Consider the following 23,713-nt stretch of genomic DNA (forward strand, 5'->3'; position numbering starts at 1 on the left):
TAAATATCAGACAGCACTGATATAGAAAAAAATGTCAGCAAACTTTTTTTGTAAAGGATCCAACAGTAAATATTTTAGACTTTGTGGACCATGTGGTCTCTGTTCAACTCTGCCATTTTAGCATGAAGGCAGCTACAGGTCATACTTAAAAAGCATTGGAAAAGCAGACAAATTTCCCTAATTAAATTCCATCTTAAAAAACAAGCAGCCACACAATTTGGCCTATGGACCATAGTTTGTGAACTCCTGATCTTGAACATTGTTTATTCCATAGTAAATAGTCAATAAATATTTGTTGAGTACATTTCTGCCTCCAAGATGGCTTGCTCTCATGGCTAGCAAGTTCACGCTGGCTGTTGGCTAGGAGATTAGCCAGCGTTAGGGCCGGGAGTCTTAGTTCATCTCCACACAGTCTCTCCACAGGCTGCTTGGGCTTCCTCACAGCATGGTGACTGGTTCCGATGTCCTCGGAGAACCAGGTGGAAGCTGAATTGCCTTTATGACCCAGTCTCAGAAGTCATAAAGTATCCTTCACTAAAGCCACAGTTCAGCCTGCCTGGGTTCCAGGGAATGACACATGGACTCCTTCCTTCAGTCGGAGGAATGTCAAAGTCACAGTATAAGGAGTACATAGGGGATGGCCATCTTTGGAAAATACGTCCAGTCTGGTCCATGAATAAGCAGATACAGCACTTAGTGGTGCGCCCAGTATTGAGACCAAAGTTCTGTTCAGTGCCTTTGTGTAAGGAAGAAGGGACATAGGTCACACATTCTAGAAAGGTTCCCCTGCAACTTGGAGAATACTGTATAAAGCTTTGGAGCTTAGAGAGATTATTGACAGTTATGAGGATAATTCCGTTATTTCTGTTACCTGCTTCTTTAACTAAAATGTAGGCTCCAGGAGAATGTCTTACTTAGTGTTTAGTCCAGAGCCCAGCCCATAGTAGCTGTGCAAAGCATTCTTTTAGATTAAATACGTGGAAGGATGAAAAGTGCTTGATCGAGTGAGATGAAGGGTCACTTGAGGAGGTGCTGCCACCTTCTGGGCACTGGGAGCATTCCAACACCGTTTCCCGCCTGCCTTGGGAACTACACACCCCTTCCCCCTGAAGCTGCTGTGAGTTCCCTGGGCGCTTTCCTGAAGAATTATTCATTTTTTTTTAATTTTTTTAAATATATTTTATTGATTTTTTACAGAGAGGAAGGAAGAGGGATAGAGAGTTAGAAACATCGATGAGAGAGAAACATCGATCAGCTGCCTCTTGCACACCCCCCACTGGGGATGTGCCCGCAACCAAGTTACGTGCCCTTGACCGGAATCGAACCTGGGACCCTTCAGTCCACAGGCTGACGCTCTATCCACTGAACCAAACCGGTTTTGGCTATTTATTTGTTTTTTATCAACAACCCTGACTCCTATATTGATTCCCATTTGGCCATGAAATCTGTGAGGACCAGAGGAATTATTTACCAGCATCATCTCTCCCTGTGTCTCGGCAGGTTCACCCCAAGCCCTCAGCGGCCCTCTACCGGCTGCCTTTGCTTCCTCACCTCACTGCGGCTGCTTTGGGCAAAGTCCTCAAGGGCACCCTTGTTGAACCCTCCCACTCCTTATCTCCCGCTGTGGAGCACTGGGCACTCGCTCGCTTCCTTCCTCACCCCGGCATCTTCCCTGACTAATTCCTGTACTGGTTTTTCTCCTACCTCCCCACTGCAGCTTTTCTTCAGCCCACCTGCTTCCCAGTCTGCTGGGAGATCACCTCACCTCCAAGCCTGATTCCCAGCTGCACACAAACCGGCCATCAGCTCTCTGTCACCACCCCGTCTTCTCTCCTGGCTCAGATCCTATCTGAAGCCCTAACCGGTTTGGCTCAGTGGATAGAGCGTCGGCCTGCGGACTGAAGGGTCCCAGGTTCGATTCCGGTCAGGGGCATGTACCTGGGTTGCGGGCACATCCCCAGTGGGGGGCGTGCGGGAGGCAGCTGATCGATGTTTCTCTCTCATAAATGTTCCTAACTCTCTATCCCTCTCCCTTCCTCTCTGTAAAAATCAATAAAATATATTTTAAAAAAAAAAAAAAGATCCTATCTGAAGACCGACTCTACCCGGGAGACCCTGGCACCTCATGCTCATCTTGTCCAAAGGCAACCTGTCGTTTCCGCCCTCTGCCAACCACCCCGCCCTTTCCCTCACTCCCATTGCACCACCCAGTCACATCCCCAAGCCGGACAGCTGGGATCTCCCGGTGCTCCCTCTCCTCACCTCCCAGTCTACTACTTAGTTCTCTGGTGCTACCTCCGACAGTGCCCCAGGCACTCAGGCATCTATAGCTCTTTTAGGCTTTGCCTACTCTTCTCCTCAGCATCCCTTAGACTCAGCCCCTCCTCCCCACCTCTTTCTACCACTGAGATCCTCATCATTCAGAACCTGTACTGCTGTGACAGGCCCTCATCACCTGCCTCCTGTGACCCAAACTACCCCTGATTAAAACCCTTCAAGATAGGGCCCAAACGCCTTGCCTGGAATTCACAATTTGCCCCCGCCACTCAAGATGGCTCTCCATTCTCTGCCCGTCCACCCTACACTCAAGTCACACCATCCATACGTCTGTGCCTTTGCCCACTCTCTTCCCTCTGCCCCATGTACCCTTCCCCCATCTGCTCACGACCAAAGCACTCATCGCCATTGTACAGACAGGAGAACTGAGGCTCAGTGATTTGACTCAACTTGTCCAAGGCTGTAGAGCTGGGAAGTGGTGGAACTGGGTTCCCAAAAGAGGATTGTCTGAAACCAGCTCTTTTCACCGCTCCACGTCATCCAAGCTCTGCTACAAGCCTCAGTTTCCCCAGGTGTAAAATGGGAGGAGTGGAGAACTGCAGGTGCTTCCTGCCCTGACTTTCCCTACCTCGGATTTCCCTATCTCAGATTTCTTGATTCTGAGATGCTCTGAGGCTCTCTGGTGGTGACCTGGGGTACTGAGCATAGCTTCCTAGCACCTCCAAGTAGGCCACTTGATAGAAAATGCTTAGGCCAAGCTCCTGGCTGAGTGGGTAACTGCTATAAATGAACAATCATGGTCTCCTGCTCTCTCTCAGCTGCTCCAGTTTCCATTCTGTATTAGTTTTCCATTGCTGTTTAGCAAAATACCACACACTTAGTGATTTAAACAACACTCATTTATTAGCCCACATTCTAAAGGTCAGAAGCCCAGCATGGCAGGCTGGGTTCTACGCTCACGGCATCAAAAGGCTGAAACTAGGCTGAGTCCTCACCTGGAAACTGAAGCAAAATCCTTTCTCACGCTCATTCGGGTTGGTGACAGAATTCAGTTGCTAGGTTTAGGACCCATTTCCTTGCTAGTTGTCAGCCAGGGGCCTGCATTCTTAATCAGTGATGGTGTGTCACATCCTCCTGATGTCCTCTTCAGCCACCAGCTGGAGGAAACTCCACTGTTAAAAGGCTCACCTGATGGGGCCAGGCCCACCAAGATGGTCTCCTTATTTTAAGATCAACTTGAAAGCACATATCTAAATCTTCAAAGCAACCACATGATACAGACTCATTATCATCACAGATGGGAGAACCTAATGTAGCAAATGCTGCCAATGCCCGCTCCTCCCTCCCCCCCCCCCCCCCCCGCATATCCCTTCTCCCCTCTCCAGGGGCTACCTGCAGCTTTAATGGACACTCCCTGTAGGACACACAGTTCACTGCATCTCAAACACTTGCCTCCCTCTCACTGAGGGGCAGGTCAAAGTATAGGGGAGTTAGTGTTTCCAGGGAACAGCCCTTAACTGGTGGGGTGAGGGTTGGTGGATAAGCACCCCAGTTTCCTCATCCAGGTGAGGCATGTTCTACACCAACTCTCAGAGAATCCCTTGTGGGTGGAACCCCAGTTGCCCACAGAAGTAATCTACTTTTCCTCCCTCCCCAACTCACTTGTTCCCTCCCTCACCAGTTAAATCGCATTGCTACGGGAAGATCCAAACTAAGATGGCAGGGTGCAGAGAGCTGAAAGACTCTCAGAGGTCATATAAACAGGGAGACAGGCTGGTGATTCGATCCCAGGCAGTCTGACACCAGATCCCACACTCAAACCCCAAACTCTGCTGCCTCTCATGCACCAGTCACAACACTCCCATGGGAGGAGGTGGAGCTCTTCGGCCCACCTGTCCGCCCTGTGAACTGACCCGGAGCAGACAATCTCTTCTCTGGGTTCCGATGATTCTATCAAGAGGCTCAGCGGGCCTGTCTCTTAGAGGCCTGGAACAGACCCAGCCTGGCGTGGCCAGAGCTGTCCCTTGGCACCAGTGTCTACTTCCTGGCTAGAGGGAAGCCAGGACTGCCAGCCAGTGCCTTGAAGGGCACTCATCTTCAAACCCAGAGGACACACTGGGATCTGGGACCTGGAGAAGCTGGGGGTGGCCAGGATCCAGGGAAAAACTTACTGAATTTACTCAGCTAGTGTGCCAGGCGCTATTCTAAATGTTGTCTGTGTATGTCTGTGTAATAAATGTATATTCCTCACAACAACCCTTTGAGACATGCATAATTATTATTCCCATTTTATAGATGCGGAAACTGAGAAACAGAGAGGGTAAGGAACTCACACAGCTAGTTGGTCTCACAGGTTAAGATTCAAGCTCGGGTAGCCTGCTCTTAATTACTCCTGCCTTTCCTGAAAATTCAGGTGAGTCTGCAGCCAGCCACTCACCCTGAGCTCCACCTTTAAGTGCCAGTTCTTCAGGGAGACAGACATGAACTTCTGAACAATCCCCAACTTTGGTGGAGCCCCACTTGGAGGGAGGGGCTGGCAGGGGAAGGCCCCAGGACCAAGAAGCAGGAGGCCAGAAGGAGGGACAGTGATCTCTGGAAACAACACCCCTCCCTTCCCATCCCTCCCCCAGGTCCCCTCTGCCTTCTCATCAGCACAGCCATTCGACCTCAGTGCATTTATTTATTTCCAGCCTCGTTCCCACAGAAATTCGAGGGATAGATGCACAGTATCTCCTCCAAAGATACTCCAATAAATCATGCCTGGCTTACTGCCTTACTGGCCTTGTAACGGACACCTTGATGATGTGATACCATTAGACCATTGCACATGGGTTGACCAACCCCTCCTGGTTTTCTTAGAACCTCCCCAATTCCAAAGCAGAAAGGTCTCTTATTCTAAGCCCCTCAGAGACAGGCAACAGGGGCAGTTGGTCACCCTCAACACACAGGATACAGGCCACAGAGTCTACTTGTAAAAGACTAACAGTTTAGCTCAGAGCTTCCTAACAGCCAAGGCAAAGAGGGACATGCCATCTGTTTGAGATAATAGTACCATGCAATAGAACTTTGCACAAGGATGGAAACATTTCGCACTGTCCAATGTGATCGTTACTAAGTGCATGTCTCTATGGAGCACTGAAAATGTGCCTAGTGTGATGGAGGAACTGGATTTCCAATTTCATTTCATCTTAACCTGTTTAAATAGTCGCATGTGGCTAGTGGGGGCTGTATTAAGCAGCGCAGTTGAATTAGATGAAAATGAACATGGGGGGTCAGGAAAAGCCTCTTTCTTAATATTGAGGCCTGAGAAATTTCTACCAGGAGTTATCACACTTGAGGTGAATACAAACGTGGGTTCCACAGGGTGTTTTTCTCTTTTTTAAAATTATTTTTCAATTACACTTTACATTCAATATTGCTGTTTCAGATGTACAGCATCGTGGTTAGACAATCAGGTACTTTACAGAGTGGTCCCCGACATTTCCAGCACCCACTCACTTTTCTCACATACGTGACCATAGCAGTCTTTCCTATAGCGTGTGTGCTAAGCACGCTCATAAAATCTTTTCATGTCTTAATTCATTCAATTCTCAAAACCACTAGAGCAGGCAGGCACTTTTGGGCATCCCCAGGGCAGAGGCTCCCGGACACACCGATGGCTCCTCTGGCCCTGGCCTGAAAGGGAATTACGTTTTCCTGACCTTCCTGTGGAGAGCCAGGAGCCTGGGGAGCAGGCAGAAAGGTGGAAAAAAGCAGGGGAAACAGGAAGGGGTAGGAGACCTGGGAGAGGGTTTCCTGGCTGCCCCTCTCTCCACCCACAGGCCAATGCGACACAAGGTTGACTCAGTGGAAAAAGTGAGCAGTGCCTGGTATCACTCCCTGGCACCAGAGGGCACTGGGGATGTCAGAAGGAAGGCCCTGCTCTGCCAGGTGACAGAAAGCACCTGCACAACCTCAGACATGCAGCCTGGGCAAAATGCCACCTCTGCCTGCGCTCTGTATGGTCCCTTCACCACACTGGCCCCTTCATGACCTAAATGCCAGGATCTCTCCTAAGCTCCTCAGGCTCTGTCTGGGCAGCAAAGAAGGGGCCACTGTGACCCACCCCTTCCTTTGTGACCAGAAGCTGATGACTCCAGGGTCAGAAATAACCCCACAGTCAGCTCCCCACAGCCACCCTCCCCTCCCCTCCATTCCCAGAAAACCTGGGCCCTGAGTCAGAGGGAGAGCCCAAAAGTAAACAAGGACCCAGATAATCTGCCATGAAAACCACAGAACCCGTCTGTGGAATTCTTTGATAAATCAGGGACCTCGAAAAGAGCCGAGGCCTGGAAATTCAGATGCCTTTTCCCAGAATCCAGCTGTGCTCAGGGCTGTGCAGACCTGAGCAGTGGGGCCTGGGGAGGAGTGGACAGAGAGAGATCTTTAGTGCAGAGGGGATGGGGAGAAGGGAACAGAGGAAGAGGGGCCGGGCCTGCCCTGGGGCCTCCAGTCTCCAGGCACCCGACAAACACCCATCAGGAATAGTCAGAGGCCAGTCCACAGTAGGGAGGTGGGGGGCTCATGGGGCTAGGGGGCAGGGCCGTCCAGGTGTCAGCTGCCCCCCCTTATTAATTTTCTCAAAATAGTCTGGGACACCGGCACCCCACCCTGCGGCTGAGTCATGGAGCCCCGTCCTCAGATCAGACTTGGATGAATGAAGCTTTGCCCTCCCTGCTCCTCCCCTCCCCTCTAGAAAGGACATGTAACCGATTCCCCAGGATGGAAGAGTGACTTCCACAAGCCCTAAAAATAACTGAACCACTTCATACTCCGAACTTAGCTTCTCCCGCCCGCTCCCCTCAACCCTCCCACCCCCACCCCAGCCAGCAAGATAAAGGCAGCTGCTGGGCCTGGCAGGGGACAGAGACCTGGAGCCAGGGCAGCGAGAAGGTACCTCACAGATCCAACCGAGCAGAACCAGCCCCGAGCTAGAAGTCTGAGAGGAAGGACAGACCCTTGGGCCACACCTGCCACAGACCCCAAGTACCCACCAGCCAAGTGGGACCAGCGGGTGAGTAGCTTGCCCTTTGTCTTTCAGGGCAGGGCTGGCTAGCCAGCTGGGGTCCCCTTTGGACCCTCGGGATGGCTCTCAGGACAGCACGCATTAGGGGTAGCAGAAAGAGGTTGAGGGGCCGTATATCTGGATGTAAGTGAGTGGAGGGATCTCTGATATAAAGATTCCACAAGGACCTCCCCTAATGAGGAAGTTAAGGGAGATTTGACATGAGCCCCATGGGAGCTCTCAGAGTGGCGGCCACAGGCCTGGGCCAACAAAAGGGACAAGTTCTTGCCAGTCTGATAAAAATCCGCAAAGGCATTCAGGAGGAAGCGGCCTGTAGTTGCACTATTTAAAATACAGGTATGGAGCTCCCTGGGCTTCAGGGCTTCCTCCCAGGAAGGCCCAGGGTCGGGAGGAAAGGGAGAGAGGAGAGGTGGGAGGGCACACGGGTGGAGGGTGGGAAGCAGGTCCAACTCCACATTGCTAGACAAGCCTGGTGCCCAGCTGTTGTGGGTGAAAGTCCTGGCATATCTGGCCCCAGGAATGTCCCCAGGGCTGGCCTGTGCCCAGCTCCTCACATACCATGACCTAGACTGTGCCCCAGGCCATCATCCTGCCCAGTGGGAACACCCTGGGGGCAGATCTGGGGAGTGGCACAAGGTGGGAGACAAGATCTGAGTCTGCCAGACGTGGAGACTTGCAGAGGGACTGGGCCAAGGAGGGGCACACTGGGAACAGAGGTGGGGTCACCCTGAGGGGCTGACCAGCCCTAGAAGGCCAAGCTCTGGGACACTGCTTGGGGCTCAGCCCGCACACTAAGTCTGATCCCAGTTCTGAATTCTGCTCTCCCCAACCCCCATCCCTGCCTTCTAGAAACTTAAGTTCCAGGCAGGGGCAGGCATGGGAAAGCCAAGAGTTCGGAAACCTGCTTCAGGCCCTGCGACTGCTTTGGGGAGCCTACCGGGGCAGCACCTTTCCCCTCTTTGGGCCCCAGTTTCCCTGTCTGAACCCACAATAGCTGGACACAGAGCTTGTCCTCAGGTTCAGTGACCTCTGGGCCTCCTCAGCGCTGACATCCTTGGACTCCGTGATTCTAACTGTATGGGACCATAGCAGAGATTCTGGAGATTCCTGGGGGTGATGGAGGGGTGGAGTTGGTAACCTTGCACAAGCCATCTGCTCAAGCCACACTGGTGGTGACAGGATGGAGGAGTGGTGGGGACAGGCACGCTTTGCCTCTGGCAGGGGGTCCTCATTAGAACTCAGAGACCCCAGAATGTGTGGTGAGACTCATGTGGCAGGTTTCAGAGTTCGAATTCCTCAGGGTTCTGATGACTTTGGTGGACAAGATGGGGTGGGGGTGGGGGGTGGTGGCAAGTAGGTCTCAGTTCCCTGCTCTGAGATAGCTATGAAGAGGAAACCCTGCCCCCACCTGTGGCCACTGTCCCTGAACCTCCAATCAGCCCCATGCCCCTTTGTCCATGAAAGGTTTCAGGCCCCAGCACCAGTCATCCTACAGGCCAGGGGCCTGACACTAGCTAAGGGGGCAGGGGCAGGGGCAGGGATCCCAGGGAAGATAAGGAGATGAGATGGGCCAAGGCCCCCAGGGTCCCACTGGCTGAGCCTGAGCCTCTGTCTGGAGCCCAGGGCTGCCTTGCTGAGGCCAGGACCTCAGCTATATTTAGCATCGAGTGTGGAGCAGAGCCATGGGTCAGGGGCGGCAAGAGGGGCACATGCTTCTCATTCCTTTCCTACGGGCCTCTGGGGATTGTTAGTACACCTGTCACAAGACAGATAAGACACAGAGGACAGAGACCAGAGAAGGGCTTGAGGGGTGGGAGGCCATGGAGGGGAGCAGGGGTGAGCTGGGAGGTGGAAACGCCATGGTGGAACCTGACTGACATAGGCAGAGAAAGGAGAGGACCACGGAGCTGGATTCGGGCTCATTGCACACAGTTGGGACTGAGTCTCCATGAGCAAGGGGCAGGGCTGTCTCTGCAGAGGGTCCCACTGCCCACCTCCCCTGTAGGTGTCACCCTCACTCTCCTAGGGGTGTCTGCTGGGGAACAGAGGGCACCACAGCCGATAGGAAAGTTTTACACCTCCTACCCTCTAATCTCTTGGGAGCCAGGCCCCAAAAGGGTCCAGGAACCCCAGGCCAGCACTGCCTGTTATTCATTCACCAAGATCTGACCCTTTCTGGGCCTCAGTTTCCTCATCTTTAATTATGAATGGTTGGGCCTGAAGACCCTCGAGATCCCCCTAGCTCAGACCTCTGAGTCTTGGGTATAGCACAGAAACCCCTACCTGGGACTCAGGATCTGGCTCTGCCTAACCATGAGATACCTGGTGAGCCTCTACTGCTTCCGCTAGAGCATGGGCTGTGGGCCCCCTGGGCCTGGGAAAGGATGGACAGTGAGTTGAAAGCCTAGGTAGAAGTTGGGCAAGACTCTCAGTGAAAGTGGCAAGCGCGCCCTCTGGTGTTATGGAAGAGAATTTCTTCTCTATGGGAAATACCTAGGCACTTGTTCAATCAGGATTTCCTCAGGCCACTCACCTGGAACTCCACCAGGGAAAACTGATTTTGATAAAGGAAGGCAAGGATGGGGCCTGTCCAGTTTGCCAGCTGGAGGTCTGAACATCCTTTGTGGAGCTGAAGGACAGAGCTTCATGGCCAGCAATGTCTTGTTTGCTCAGGTGATTGATTCTGGGAAGCCTGGACCCACCTTGGTAGATGGGTCCATATGCCCTAAGTTTAAGATTTGTCACACACCAAGCATGCAGGTGGCAGAGTGAGACCCAGGTGAAGTCTGGAGAGGCCATGTCACCACAGCCCTACTCTGACCCTGCGTCCTGCTCCCTCCCATTTCTCCCAGCAACCAGCCCCCCTCCCACCTAAGGCCGCAGCCCATCCTCATCTCTGCCCTTCTCTTCAGAAGGATGTCCAACACCCAGACGCAGGTGGCCCCCACACCCACCATCCCGATGGCCACTGCAGAGGACCTGCCCCTCCCTCCGCCGCCAGCCCTGGAGGATCTGCCGCTGCCACCACCCAAGGAGTCCTTCTCCAAGTTCTACCAGCAGCGGCAAGCCAACGAGCTCCGCCGCCTCTACAGGCACATCCACCCTGAGCTCCGCAAGAACCTGGCCGAGGCCGTGGCTGAGGACCTGGCTGAGGTCCTGCGTTCCGAGGAGCCCACCGAGGGGGACGTTCAGTGCATGCGCCGGATCTTCGAGAACTGGCGGCTGGACGCCATTGGGGACCATGAGAAGCCAGCAGCCAAGGAGCCGGTGCCCAGCGGTGACGTCCAGGCCACTTCCCGCAAGTTTGAGGAAGGCTCCTTTGCCAGCAGCATAGACCAGGAGCCAGCCGGACCTCCGCCTTCTGGAGCGGACGTTCGTGCAGCCCGCCGGCTGTTTGAGACAAAGCCGCTGGCTGAGCTGACGGGCCAGACCGAGGCACCGGAGGCAACAGTGAAGGAGCCTGCAGCCAGCGGAGATGTCCAGGGTACCAGGATGCTCTTTGAGACTCGCCCACTGGACCGCCTGGGCTCCCGTCCCTCCATCCAGGAGCAGAGTCCCTTGGAGCTGCGCTCGGAGATCCAGGAGCTGAAAGGCGATGTGAAGAAGACAGTGAAGCTGTTCCAAACGGAGCCGTTGTGTGCCATCCAGGACGCAGAAGGCGCCATCCACGAGGTCAAGGCCGCATGCCGGGAGGAGATCCAAAGCAATGCGGTGAGGTCAGCTCGTTGGCTCTTCGAGACCCAACCTCTGGATGCCATCAACCGGGACCCCAGCCAGGTGCGGGTGATCCGGGGGATCTCCCTGGAGGAGGGGGCCCGGCCAGATGTCAGTGCGACTCGCTGGATCTTTGAGACACAGCCCCTGGATGCCATCCGGGAGATCCTGGTGGACGAGAAGGACTTCCAACCATCCCCAGACCTTCTCCCTCCTGGTCCAGATGTTCAGCAGCAGCGGCATCTGTTTGAGACCCGAGCGCTAGACACTCTAAAGGGGGAAGAGGAGGCTGGGGCAGAGGCCACACCCAAAGAGGAAGTAGTCCCTGGTGATGTCCGCTCCACCTTGTGGTTATTTGAGATGAAGCCCCTGGACACTCCCAGAGACAAGGTCCAAGTGGGTCACCTGCAGCGGGTGGGTCCCGGGAAGGGAGAGGGGCTCATGTGTGCGCATCTATCCAGTGATAGCTTCTCAGCACTATCCCTCTCTCCAAGTGCCCCCCAGAAGGATGGGGTGAAGGGGGATGTGAAGACTTTCAAGAACCTTTTTGAGACCCTTCCCCTGGACAGCATCGGGCAGGGTGAGCCTTCCACCCCCAGAAATGTGAGCGAAGTAGAAGGAACTGATTCTGCTGGGCAGTCCCAGGACACAGGGTCCCCCGTGTATGCCATGCAGGATGGCAAAGGCCACCTCCATGCCCTGACCTCTGTCAGTAGAGAGCAAGTAGTCGGAGGTGATGTGCAGGGCTACAGGTGGATGTTTGAGACACAGCCTCTAGACCAGCTGGGCCGAAACCCCAGTACCATCGACGTGGTGCGGGGCATCACCCGGCAGGAAGTGGTGGCCGGAGACGTGAGCACTGCCCGGTGGCTCTTTGAGACCCAGCCCCTGGAAGTAATCCACCAGCGGGAGCGGCAGGAACGACAGGAAGAAGAAGGAAGGAGTCAGGCAGGGCCCCAGCCTGAGGCACCCCCCAAGGGTGACGTGCAGACCATCCGGTGGTTATTTGAGACGTGCCCAATGAGTGAGTTGGCAGAGAAGCAGGGGTCAGAGGTCACAGATCCCACAGCTAAGGCCGAGGCACGGTCCTGCACCTGGATGTTCATGCCCCAACCCCTGGACAGACCAGACGGCTCCAGGGACCAACACCTGCAGGTTACCCAGGTCCGGGCTGGAGAAGGACAGACAGACAGACATGTCTTTGAGACTGAGCCTCTGCAGGCATCAGGCCGTCCCTGTGGAAGAGGGCCTGTGCGATACTGCAGCCGAGTGGAGATTCCTTCAGGGCAGGTGTCTCGTCAGAAGGAGGTTTTCCAGGCCCTGGACACAGGCAAGAGGGAAGACCAGGGGTCAAGGGCAATCCCTGAGCCCATCCCTGTGGGCTCTGTGCACAAGTTCACCTGGCTCTTTGAGAATTGCCCCATGGGCTCCCTGGCAGCCGAGAGCATCCGTGGGGACGACCTCCAGGAAGAGCAGCCAGTGGGCCTGTCAGGTTCGGTGCCCAAGAGGCAGGAGACTGCAACCCAGGGGACCCTGAGGACTCTGCATGCCACGCCTGGCATCCTGCACCGTGGAGGCATCCTCATGGAGGTCCGAGGGCCAGGGGAGCTCTGCCTTGCCAAGTATGTGCTCCCGGGCCCAGGACAGGGGGCCCCCCACATACGGAAGGAGGAGCTGGTATCTGGCGAGCTTCCCAGGATTGTCCGCCAAGTGCTGAACCGGCCAGATGTGGACCAGCAGGGGCTGCTGGTTCAGGAGGACCCAGCGGGCCATCTCCGGCTCAAGCCCATGAGGCTTCCAAGAGGCAGCGGGAATGTTGAAGATCTGGACCTAGAGTTCCAGCAGTTGCTAGCTTGTAGCTTGGGCACCTCAGTGGCGAGGACTGGGCTGGTGATGCAAGACACAGAGCAGGGCCTGGTCTCACTGACTGCCTACTCCCTGCAGCCCTGGCTCACCAGCAGGGCCCCCGAGAGGAGCAGTGTGCAGCTGCTGGCCAGCTGCATAGACAAAGGAGACCTGAGCGGCCTGCACAGCCTGCGGTGGGAGCCACCGGCTGACCCAGGTCCAATGCCAGCCAGCGAGGAGGCCCAGAGGCTGCCTGCAACTGAGAGCATCATTCATGTTCCCCCACTGGACCCCAGCATGGAGATAGGGCACCTGAGAGGCCCAGGGGCCACCCCTTGTCCCTCACGGACCATTGCAAAGAGAAGCCTTTTGGCTGGCAAAGAAAAGCCAGAAGACTGTTGCACTGGGCAGAAAGGGATGGAAGCTTTGGGAAAGTCGGAAGGAGCCTTGACTACATCACCAGGGCCCGGGGCAGCAGACCTCCAGGCGGCCATGCAGAGTCTTCGGATGGCGACAGCAGAGGCCCAAAGCCTGCAACAGCAAGTGCTGAACAAGCACAAGCAGGGCCCCGCCCCTGGAGCTGTCTCCCTACCCTTCCAGGATGGTCTTCCGCAAGCACCGGCCGCTGCCACTGGGACTGCTCAAAGCAACACCAGGCCCATGGCTGGAGGTGACCCCAGAGTCCCGGCAGCCCCCAAAAAGGTCAGTGGGGAACAGAAAGTACTGCCCACAGGGCTGCCTGGGGGGCGGGTGACTATTCAGGACGGCATCTACACTGCTCACCCCGTGAGGACCTGTGACCTACCTGGGGGTGTTCAGCCCTCTGAGAGGGAACACCCACCAAGGGGCAGGGAGACTGCCCGCTTGGCCCAGGCTTCCAGCCCACTCCACGAATGCCCAGGTCAGAGTCTTGGGCAAAGCCGGGAAGAACCTGGGGGCTGCACACAGAGAGCCTGGGCGCCTCCAGAGAAAGCCATGGCCAGAGTCGGCCCAGGGAGCCTCCAAGCTGCAGAGACCACCCTGAAGGCTGCCTCTTTGGCCCATTACACTCTGACCTCTGGGCCTCAGGCGGCAGGTGCCGGCCTGCATTCCCATAATGCCTCTGTTCCTCCTCCTCCTCTCCCAGCTGCTGTGACAGGACCTGACTTCCCACCCCAAGCCCACCATGATGAGGACTCCAGCCCGCAGGCCTCCGAGCCCCTGCAGGACTCCCTTCTCCACTCCCGCAGCAGCCCTGCCAGCCAAAGAAGCCCTGGGGAGTCACAGACAAAGACCCCGAAACTGGAGCCCACCATCCCACCAAGGAAGAAGCCCCAACTGCCCCCCAAACCTGCACACCTAAGCCAGATCCCCCCTCCTCGGAGGCTGCCCAAGCCCTCAGCTCTATCTCCCAGCTCCTCCCAAGGAAAATACAAACAAGGTGAGACAGAGGCAGCCACGCCTCAGCCAGCCAAGGTCCCCACCACTACAGGCCAGGGACATGCATCTCTGGCTGGATTCTCCAGTGGTCAGAGCCAGCCTGGCCCTCAGCATGGCCCCAGCACCATGGCCCCTGGGCCGACCAAGAGTCAGGCTATGGACAGCAATGCCCAGAGCCCTGAGCCCCCCAAGCTCTCAGCTCTCAACAGTGACCCCACCTCACCACGGCAGGGCCCCAACACCCCAGGAGAGAAGCTGATGGAAGGTTCCCAGCAAGGGGCCCCTGAGAGTTCTGAGACTCAGCAGGGAAGCCAGCAAGAGCTCGAGGGCATCCTGAGCCAGGTGCAAGCCCTGGAGAAGGAGGCTGTGAGCAGCGTGGACATGGGGGCACTGAGGAGACTCTTTGAGGCTGTGCCCCAGCTAGGAGGGGCCCTTCAGGCTCCTGCTGGCCCCCATAAGCCCGAGGTCTCGGTGGAGCAGGCCTTTGGGGAGCTGACGAGAGTCAGCATGGAGGTTGCCTGGCTGAAGGAACAGACCCTGGCCAGGCTGCTGGACATCGAGGAAGCTGTGCACAAGGCCCTCAGCTCCATGTCTAGCCTCCAGCCTGAGGCTAACACCAGGGGCTATTCCCAAGGCCCCCCAGAGGACCACAGTGCCTACAAGGTCAGTGTCATGGACAGCAGTAGAGCCAGGCCCAACTGCTCAGGCGAGGAGGTCAGGGGTCAAACTGCAATCAAGAGCCAAACCGAGGTTACATGCCATACTGAGGTCCAGAGTCAAGCCAAGGTCAAAAATCACACAGAGACCAGAGGTCCAGCAGACTCAAACGCCCCTTCCACCAGGAGGCTGGAGACATTGAGAGAAGATTCAGGCCTCCCTCCAGTCTTGCCTTTTAGCAGAGATGCACCCTCCTCCCCAACCTTCATCTCCATTAAGTCAGCCACAAGGAAGCTTCCAGAGGCTCCCAGCCCCGGGGGCAGCCCAGATGTCTCAGTGGAAAGCACACACCTGGCCCAGGATGTGAGCCAGGCCCTGCTCCACCAGAAAGGTATCCGGGACAAGGCCGGGGAAAAAGAGGTCACCCAGTGCTCTGGACAGCCGGAGTCTACCCTTGCCTCAGCCAGCACCCTGCCTGGGGCGTGGCAGAAGAGTGTTCTGGAGCTCCAGACTGGGCCTGGGGGCTCCCAGCGATGTGAAACCATGAGAACTGTGACTGAGCAGTACAAGGAGGTGGGCCAGTGCGGGAACTCCCTCCTCACATCCTCCACCATGGTCACAGAGCAGGCAGGGCCAGCCGGGGGCCCAGGTCCCCACCTCAGGCTCCAAGCCTCCCCCTTGTTAAAGCAGTTCTTGCGCAGCCCCGCCGGGCTGAGCGGCCACTCCCAGCCTGCAGCTCAGTAAGCCCCTCCACCTCCCACCTGTCCAGGGAACTGAGGTGGGTGCCTACTTCCTGCACACAGGATGGCAGGACCAAGAAGAAAGGACATCTTTCATCAGCTCCATCAATAGGCCCAGTTCTTGCAAAAGGAGAAAGACTGGGAAAAGGCCCACCAAGTGGCCGGGCACAGGAGTAGGATGGGGGCTCCCAGCTGTTTGTGGAGGTAATATGTGCAGACAATGTGCTCCTCACACAGGACTGGCCAGCACGCTGACATCCATGAGTCTGCATGCCACTGCTCTAGCCGGAGCCCCCTGAGTGACCTGCTACCCTCAACCTTTATTTCTATTATGAGTCGAAATGTTCTCAGCCATCTGTGCCTTAATTCCTGGAGAGGACGGGGCCAACTAGACACTGGAGGGGGCTCTGTTCGGGATCAGGCTGAGGGCTCCAGAAGGGCCCTGCTGCAGCCCCTTCGTCACCATCTCCATGGGTCAGAGGGTCATCCTGGCAGCCCAAAGGTCATAGACAATGTCTCCAATCAGTAATGTCCCTAGAAGCCAAAGGTTCTGCGTCCCCACCCCCACTGCCCCTCACTCGGCACCCAAATGGGAAGGAAGCAGTCTGAATAAACCCAAGTTTTATTCTCTCCGCTGTGTGTGTCTGACTGTTTGTGCATCTGGATCCCCACTGTGGGGGAAAATAGCCACAGCCTCCAGGTGCCCCATTTCCCTGGCAACAGCCGTGCTGGAAGGCTGGGAAAAGCCACCTCTTCTTCTACCATCTCGGCTGGAACCCACGAAAGCCTGCCCACACCCCTGTTCTCCTCACTCCTCATGCCCCCCACCCCCCACCCCCACACACACACATACACTGCTGACCCTCTACCTCTGGCCTCCCCTCCTGGTGGTTCTTGGACATCCTCCTGGAGTGGCAGCTGACCAGAATCCTGCTCCAGAGTGGGAGAGTGGCCCAGTCAGGCCCGGAAAGGAGGGAGAGCCTCATGCCAGGAGAACTCCATGCCAGGAGAAGCCAGAGTCATCATTAGGTGAAGGGCCCTTTCACTCTCAAAAAGCATTGAATACCTGCTGCATGCAGGGCCTGTCTAGCAGCAGATGAGCTCTAATGGGTCCTGCTCACAAGGTACTGACTTTCCAGAATGAGCAGCCAGAGCCCATGGATAGGAAACATTGGGTCAGGACGACGCACCTGGCTGGGCCACTTCCCATTCTGGGGTAGAGGTCTTAAAATATGGTAATGTGACATTGATAGGTGATTGCCTTAGAGGCCTTGGCCAAGACAGACCTCTCTAATGAAAACAAACAAACAACAACAACAACACACACATAAAACCTAGGATCTGAATAGTAAAATGTCAGTGATGTGAGAATCAGGGGGAGGTGCATGCTAGGCAGAGGGAAGAGCATGTGCAAAAACCCAGAGGTGGGAGTTCGTTGCTGGATTTCCTAGAAAGCCCTCTGTAGGAAGGGGCTTTAACAACTACGATTGGTCCTGACCGGTTTGGCTCAGTGGATAGAGCGTCGCCTTGCGGACTGAAGGGTCCCAGGTTCGATTTCGGTCAAGGGCATGTACCTTGGTTGCCGGCACATCCCCAGTAGGAGGTGTGCAGGAGGCAGCTGATTGATGTTTCTCTCTCATCGATGTTTCTAACTCTCTATCCCTCTCTCTTCCTCTCTGTAAAAAATCAATAAAATATATTAAAAAAAACCAAAACAACTACGATTGTCTGCCACCCCCCATCTTACCCCTACAAGGTTATGTGGAAACTTGCCCACACTTCGCTTCACTTGAACAGGCAGGCTCCTGTCCTACCACCAGCAGCCAAAGGCTCAGCCCTCCATACCCTCACAGCCTCCTCGTTGCCTGCTCTGCTGATATGGGGGGCTCCCCTAGGGCAGTAGAGTTCTGACCTGGAAGGAGCCGGTCACTTGTGGGAAACGGCTGTGTGGGAGCAGTAAGATACCAAATCTACCCACCTGAGCCTGATACCCACATCTCGATGGGCCCCTTGCCACGTGTCTCCCTCCCATGCCCTCTGTGGAATCTCACTTGATTGTAGGACCCAGCATCTTCTAGGGTGGCTGTTCTCAGTGCCTCATCTGTAAAGTGGGTACAATTATAGGAGCTACTATTGTGACGATTACATGAATTAATTAAGTGCTTGGAGCTATGCCTAGCATCTGGAACTAAAAAATGTTCACTTTTGATATTGTAATTATTAGTTTTACCATATCTCTTCTCACCTCCAGGTGGAGTCCCTGTCTTGTTCATCTCAGTATCTCTAGCGCTCATCACAAGTGCCTAGAAGGCACTGCGTAAATGTCAAATCAGTGAACACACACATGAATGAAATGATTACGTGAATTCACTGATTCATCCAAATAACATTTATTGAGCATCTACTTCTTGCCAGATTCCCCTTCAGGGTGCTAAGAATAGAGAGAGAATTTATCCCTAACTAACCTCATGGAACTTAGTTTTAAAGAGGGTAGACACTGTATTATAAGCAGATAATTTTAGAGGAGAACGATACTGTGAAGGAAATAAAAGCCAAGGTGGGTCCACGAGAAGAGGGTGGCAGTTACTTAGTTTGGGTGGTGGGAGAAGGCATCTCTTTGGTGACCTGAGATGACGGAAGAGCCGGTCCTCACGGCTGGAGGCAGTGGCGTTGGGGGAAGAGTGAAGAGAGGCGTGGGGATGGATGGTGGGTGATCACGTGGGCGGCTGCGTGCACCAAGGAGAGCGGTGGCCGCTGGGTGAGGCCTTGCCCAGCCCCCTGCACACCTGCTGCCACACCTGCCGCCGACGCCTGGGCCCCGCCACTCCACTCCCCTCCCAGCCCCACCCTCGCCGAAGGCGGCGCACAACCCGCCCAGGCCCCGCCCCCGAACCCGGGGGTGGGGGCGCATTCTCACCCACTGTCGCCAAGGTGACGATGACGTCACCAGGCCACCGAGTTCGGAATGTTCGGGCGGCGGTCGTTGCCGGGAAACGCCAGGCAGGCGCGCAGCCAGGGGCCGGCTCCCAGACAGTCTCGGGAAGCCAGTACGCGCTGTCCTGGCCCGCCTGGCTCCGAGCCTCCCTCTGATTCCAGAGGGATACCGGGTTCCGGTCCTCACCCACGTCGCGGCTCCGCCCGGGGCTGACCTCCCTTCCCTGTCACTGCCTGTGTCCCGTGTTTGTCTACCAGCCCCATCTTCACTGCCATCATCCTATCTCAGGCCACCATCCATCCCCTGTTTCGCCGACCACTAACCTCTTACTAGTAAGTGGTCTTTCCTTCCTTCACCCTGTCTGTCCTTACATGCTGTCATCCACAGGCAGCCAAAGCTCTTACCAAGCGCTTACCAGACCAAGTCGCTCCTGTATAACACCCTCCTCTGGCTTCCCAGCACACTCAGCCTGAAATCTAACTTCCTAGCCCCCTGGAAGAGCAGAATGACTTGCCTGTCTTCCTCTCCATCTTCATTGCCCCCACTCTCCTCCTCACCCACACCCCCCTAGTGACACTGGCCTTCTTGACCTTCACAGAACACAGCAAGCTTATTCCTGCCTTTGCACACACTGTACCATCTACCCTGAAGGCTCTTCTCTCAGATCTTTAGTGGCTGGACTCCAGTTCAAATGTCTCTCCAGAAAGGCTTTTCCTGATCCATATTTCCCCTACCTCCCCCTCCTACCCCTTTCCTGTCCCCCCATTTTAAGGGGGCTTTCCTCCAAATCATCATGCTGCAGTATGTTTTCCTGAGGACCCGTCATCACAATATAAAATTATCTTGCTTATGTATTTGCTTATTGTCAGTGTTCTTCATACTATTCCTGCATAGCAAACCACCTCAAATTTAGTGGTTTAAATAACAACCATTTTATAATGCTCATGAATTCCGTAGGTCAGGAATTTGGACAAAACACAGTGGGATGGCTTGTGTCTATGCCACGACGTGTGTGGGGCCACAGCCAGGAAGTCTCCAAGGTGGGAATGATTGGACAGCTAGGGGCTGGAAACATCTGAAGATACACTCACTCACATGTCTGGCAGTTGATGCTGGCTGTTGGCTGGGACCTCAGCTGGGATGTCAGCCAGAACACACATGCATGGCCTCTCCATGTGACCAGGGCCACCTCACAGCCTGGCAGTCTCAGGGTAGGAGGACTTCCTACATCTCAAGGTCCAAAGGCATGTATGTGTCCCAGCTAACAAGGCAGAAGCGGCATTGCCTTTTATGACCTAGCCTCAGAAGTCACACAGAATCACTTCTGCTGCATTCTGTTGGCTGCAAATGAGTCACCAGTCTGGACAGCCGTGGGCAAACTACGGCCCACGGGCCGGATCTGGCCCGTTCGGCTGTTCTATCCGGCCTGCGGAGCTGAAAGAGCGGAGGGTTCTCTTGCTCTCCCCTCCGCTCCTTTACTTTGAATTTATATTAGTTCACACAAACACTCCATCCATGCTTTTGTTCCGGCCCTCCGGTCCAGTTTAAGAACCCATTGTGGCCCTCGAGTCAAAAAGTTTGCCCACCCCTGGCCCTAGACTGAATGGAAAGGATATTAGACACCACCTTTTGATGAGGAAGAGGCAAAGTTCTAGAAGACAGGTGGCCGTCTTTGGAAACTGCCACCTCCACAGTCAAGTCTTCCCCCACTAGAATATCATCTCCACGCAAACCACTTCTCATTTGTTTATTGTTGTAGCCCCAGTGCCTGGCTTGGTGCAAAAGCGCATAGTAGGTGCTCAATCCGTGTTTTAGAATGAATAAATAAAGGTTTTTCTTTCAAAGAGTCATTTGAGTGCAGCTCTTCTCCCTCTCAGTGTACTTACTGCTCCAGTCCTTGATCTAGGCCTGGTCTGCTGGGGAGGAAGCCCAGTGCTTGCACTACAAGGTAACTGTAGCTTTTGTTTTGTTTTGTTTCTGGTTGGGGAGTGGGCGGGGTTTGGGGGGCACAGGGCGTGGAGTTACTGGGGATTGAGAAATGTGTAGCGGGAGAGATTCTGGAACAGTGTTCTACTTGTGAGGGATGTTGAAAACCCAGTCTGTTTTTTCGCATCCTGAACCCTTGGAATGCCCAGGAGAGGACTGTGGTTTTGTCCTCCAGGCCAGGGGGAGCAGGAAAATGGCCCCATGGGAAGGGAGCTTTGGAGAGGTACCTCCAGCAGCAGCGGGGAGGGGGCTGGTGATGCCTCAGGAGCCCCCGCAGAGCCCACAGGTCTGTAAGGATGCACAGATGCTCCCTGCGGTGCTACGGGTGAAGGACCTTCCATTTGTTCTTCCCAAAGCCGTGAAGCACATCCAGTTTCTTCTCGTTTTCTCCTTTTCCACGAGGGGCGTGGGCAGAGGGGCAAGCCCAGCCGTGTCCCTGCCCCCCACCTCACCTCAATCTACCTGGCTTCCCAAATCTCTCCACTGTTGTTCTGAGAGTTTGGATGTCATATTGCAGCCACAGCCATCCCAATGTTCTCCCCACTTCTAGTGCTGCCCCCAAACTGTCAATCCTCCAGTCCAGCCCACAGCCGCTCCCCGCCGCCTCTACCGTAAAGCCCACACTAGATCATCAGGCCCTTCTGGTGCAGCTGCTTCCTGGCTCTCCCCATCCTCTCTCTCGTGAGAATCTACCTTCCAGGTGCTGTAAGGTCCTATACGGGCTGTGTCAGGCCACCCTGGCTCTGCCTAGGGCCAGCTTACTCATTGGGCACAGCAGGCATGTTTGGGGCCAACCATATTTTTAAGTGCCCGTAAAATGTTTTACCTTCTTTTTTTAAATTTAATTTTTATTTTTGTTAATCCTCACCCGAGGATATTCTTCCATTGACTTGTAGAGAGAGTGGAAGGGAGGGGGAGAGACACAAAGAAAGAAACATTGATGTGAGACAGACATGGATTGGTTGCCTGATTGGTTGCCTCCCACACTCGATCCGGGCTGCGGATGGAGCCTGCAACCAAGGTACGTGCCTTTGAGGGGAATCCAACCAGGGACCCTTCAGTCCACTGGCCCAGTGGTCGGCAAACTCATTAGTCAACAGATCCAAATATCAACAGTACAACGATTGAAATTTCTTTGGAGAGCCAAATTTTTTAAACTTAAACTTCTTCTAATGCCACTTCTTCAAAATAGACTCGCCCAGGCCGTGGTATCTTGTGGAAGAGCCACACTCAAGGGACCAAAGAGCCGCATGTGGCTCGCGAGCCGCAGTTTGCCGACCACGGCACTGGCCCACGCTCTAGCCACTGAGACTGGCTAAGGCTGTTTTACCTTCTTTTAAAATCAGAAGCAAAAAAAAAAAAAAAAAAAAAAGGACTTTCAGGTAGAAGAAAATGTTTTAATATATAACAATAACATGTGTATCTTTATACCACAAGCTGGTAAAATATAGTTTAAAAAATATCTTTATGGAGGAAGGAGGCCATGTAGGCAAAAGTGCCTACGGCTTACAATAATCATGATGCAGCCCTGGATTTGCTGGCGCTGTGCGGGCCTCACCCCCTTATTGTCCACCCTGGAGACTTGGTCTTGTGGAGACTCAGCTCTGAGGCAACCTCTTCAAGGAAGACAAAGCCATGGAGAGTGTCCTTTGAACTCTCCACCTTATGAAATACTGTAGTTTAGATAATGCGGTGGTAACCTTTCGGTTTTGTGTCTCTCCCTCACTGTACTGTTAGTATCTGCAGATCAACACCCCTCCCCCGCTTCCCCGCTTCTCTCCATCTTGGTACCTGCTCCCCACCTTTGGCAGAGCTGCCAAGTTAGAAGCCAGCTAACTTCAAAGAAAACTCTAGGAGAGGCTCAGCCTGGGGGCACCCGGGAGTAGCCCCCTGGCCCCAAACCAGGAACGAGGGGGGGCGTGGCGTGCGGGTGCCTGGCAGCCAGCCTGGGGGCGGGGGAGGGGGGAGGGGACGGGGAAGGGGGGAGGGGACGGGGAAGGGGGGAGGGGACGGGGAAGGGGGGAGGGGACGGGGAAGGGGGGAGGGGACGGGGGAGGGGGGGGCGGGTACTCAGGTCTCGCAGGCGGCGCTGGGCCACACGCCCCTGCGGGCTCCACCCGTCCCTGATCGCAAGAAGGAAACTGGCTCCGCGCCTCTCTCTTCTAGCCCCATGCTCCCCCCACCCCGCCGACGCACGTCTTTCCTTCTCCCCGCCCGCCTACCCTGTTAGGTTTCTTAGGAAAAAGTGCTGCTGAGAATTCCCAGAAGGTCCCGGACGTGAAGTCACTGGTGTGAGGTCACCGAGCCTGGTTCCAGGAATCAGATGCTTGTGGGGGAGGAAGGAAAGAACAGAAACGAGGGAGAGTGTAGCCCTGGTTGTCGCTGGCGGGGCCGCCTGGCCGGCTGGGTCCCAGGCTCCGTCTTCAGCCTGGTCTAGGCAGCTGTGAGGCAGGGAAAGGTTCCGAGGAAAAGAGGCTTCGCTCCTCCCATAAATCAGAAATGCTAATTAGACACAAATGTACCGGTCTGTGTTAACCAAAATCTGGATGTTGGAGCAGGTGGGCCAACAGGAGGGAGAGGTGAGGGCGGGGGGTGCGGGGGGACTGGCTGGGCCTTCCAGTTTGGAGAAAAGCTTGGTCATCGGATCAGAATTTTAAAGGAACATACCCTTTGGCCCAACTAATTGCTCACACATAGGGATTTATCCAAGGGACATAAACACAAGGATAAATGCCCAAGATGGTTCATAGCAGCGTTGTGTGGAATACCAAAGATTGGAAGCCACCTTAATGTCCAACCACAGGAAACGGATTAAATGTATAGGGCACAGCCGAAACCGGTTTGGCTCAGTGGATAGAGCGTCGGCCTGCGGACTGAGGGGTCCCAGGTTCGATTCCGGTCAAGGGCACGTACCTTGGTTGCAAGCACATCCCCAGTAGGGGGTGTGCAGGAGGCAGCTGATTGATGTTTCTAGCTCTCTATCCCTCTCCTCTCTCTTCCTCTCTGTAAAATAAATAAATAAATAAGTAAATAAGTAAATAAATAAATAAATAAATAAATAAATAAATAAATAAA

General features: G+C 54.8%; 2 protein-coding genes across 2 annotated transcripts; both read left to right on the forward strand.

The window, feature by feature from the left end:
- The first annotated feature begins 7,178 nt into the window (after window positions 1-7,178).
- On the forward strand, window positions 7,179-16,349 carry XIRP1 (xin actin binding repeat containing 1). The gene is made up of 3 exons (XM_080674418.1): window positions 7,179-7,330; window positions 10,255-13,603; window positions 14,028-16,349. Exons 2-3 carry the CDS (start codon window positions 10,259-10,261, stop codon window positions 14,034-14,036), a joined length of 3,354 nt encoding a protein of 1,117 aa, XP_080530544.1. The 5' UTR covers window positions 7,179-7,330; window positions 10,255-10,258; the 3' UTR covers window positions 14,037-16,349.
- Window positions 13,640-15,721, forward strand: LOC308251274 (xin actin-binding repeat-containing protein 1-like; the record flags this gene model as incomplete). Its single annotated transcript, XM_080674419.1, has 1 exon — window positions 13,640-15,721. Exon 1 carries the CDS (start codon window positions 13,877-13,879, stop codon window positions 15,719-15,721), a length of 1,845 nt encoding a protein of 614 aa, XP_080530545.1. The 5' UTR covers window positions 13,640-13,876.
- Window positions 16,350-23,713: the final 7,364 nt, after the last annotated feature.

Source organism: Plecotus auritus, assembly GCF_963455305.1.
Source record: "Plecotus auritus genome assembly, chromosome: 6".
NCBI classification, from domain to species: Eukaryota; Metazoa; Chordata; class Mammalia; order Chiroptera; family Vespertilionidae; genus Plecotus; species Plecotus auritus.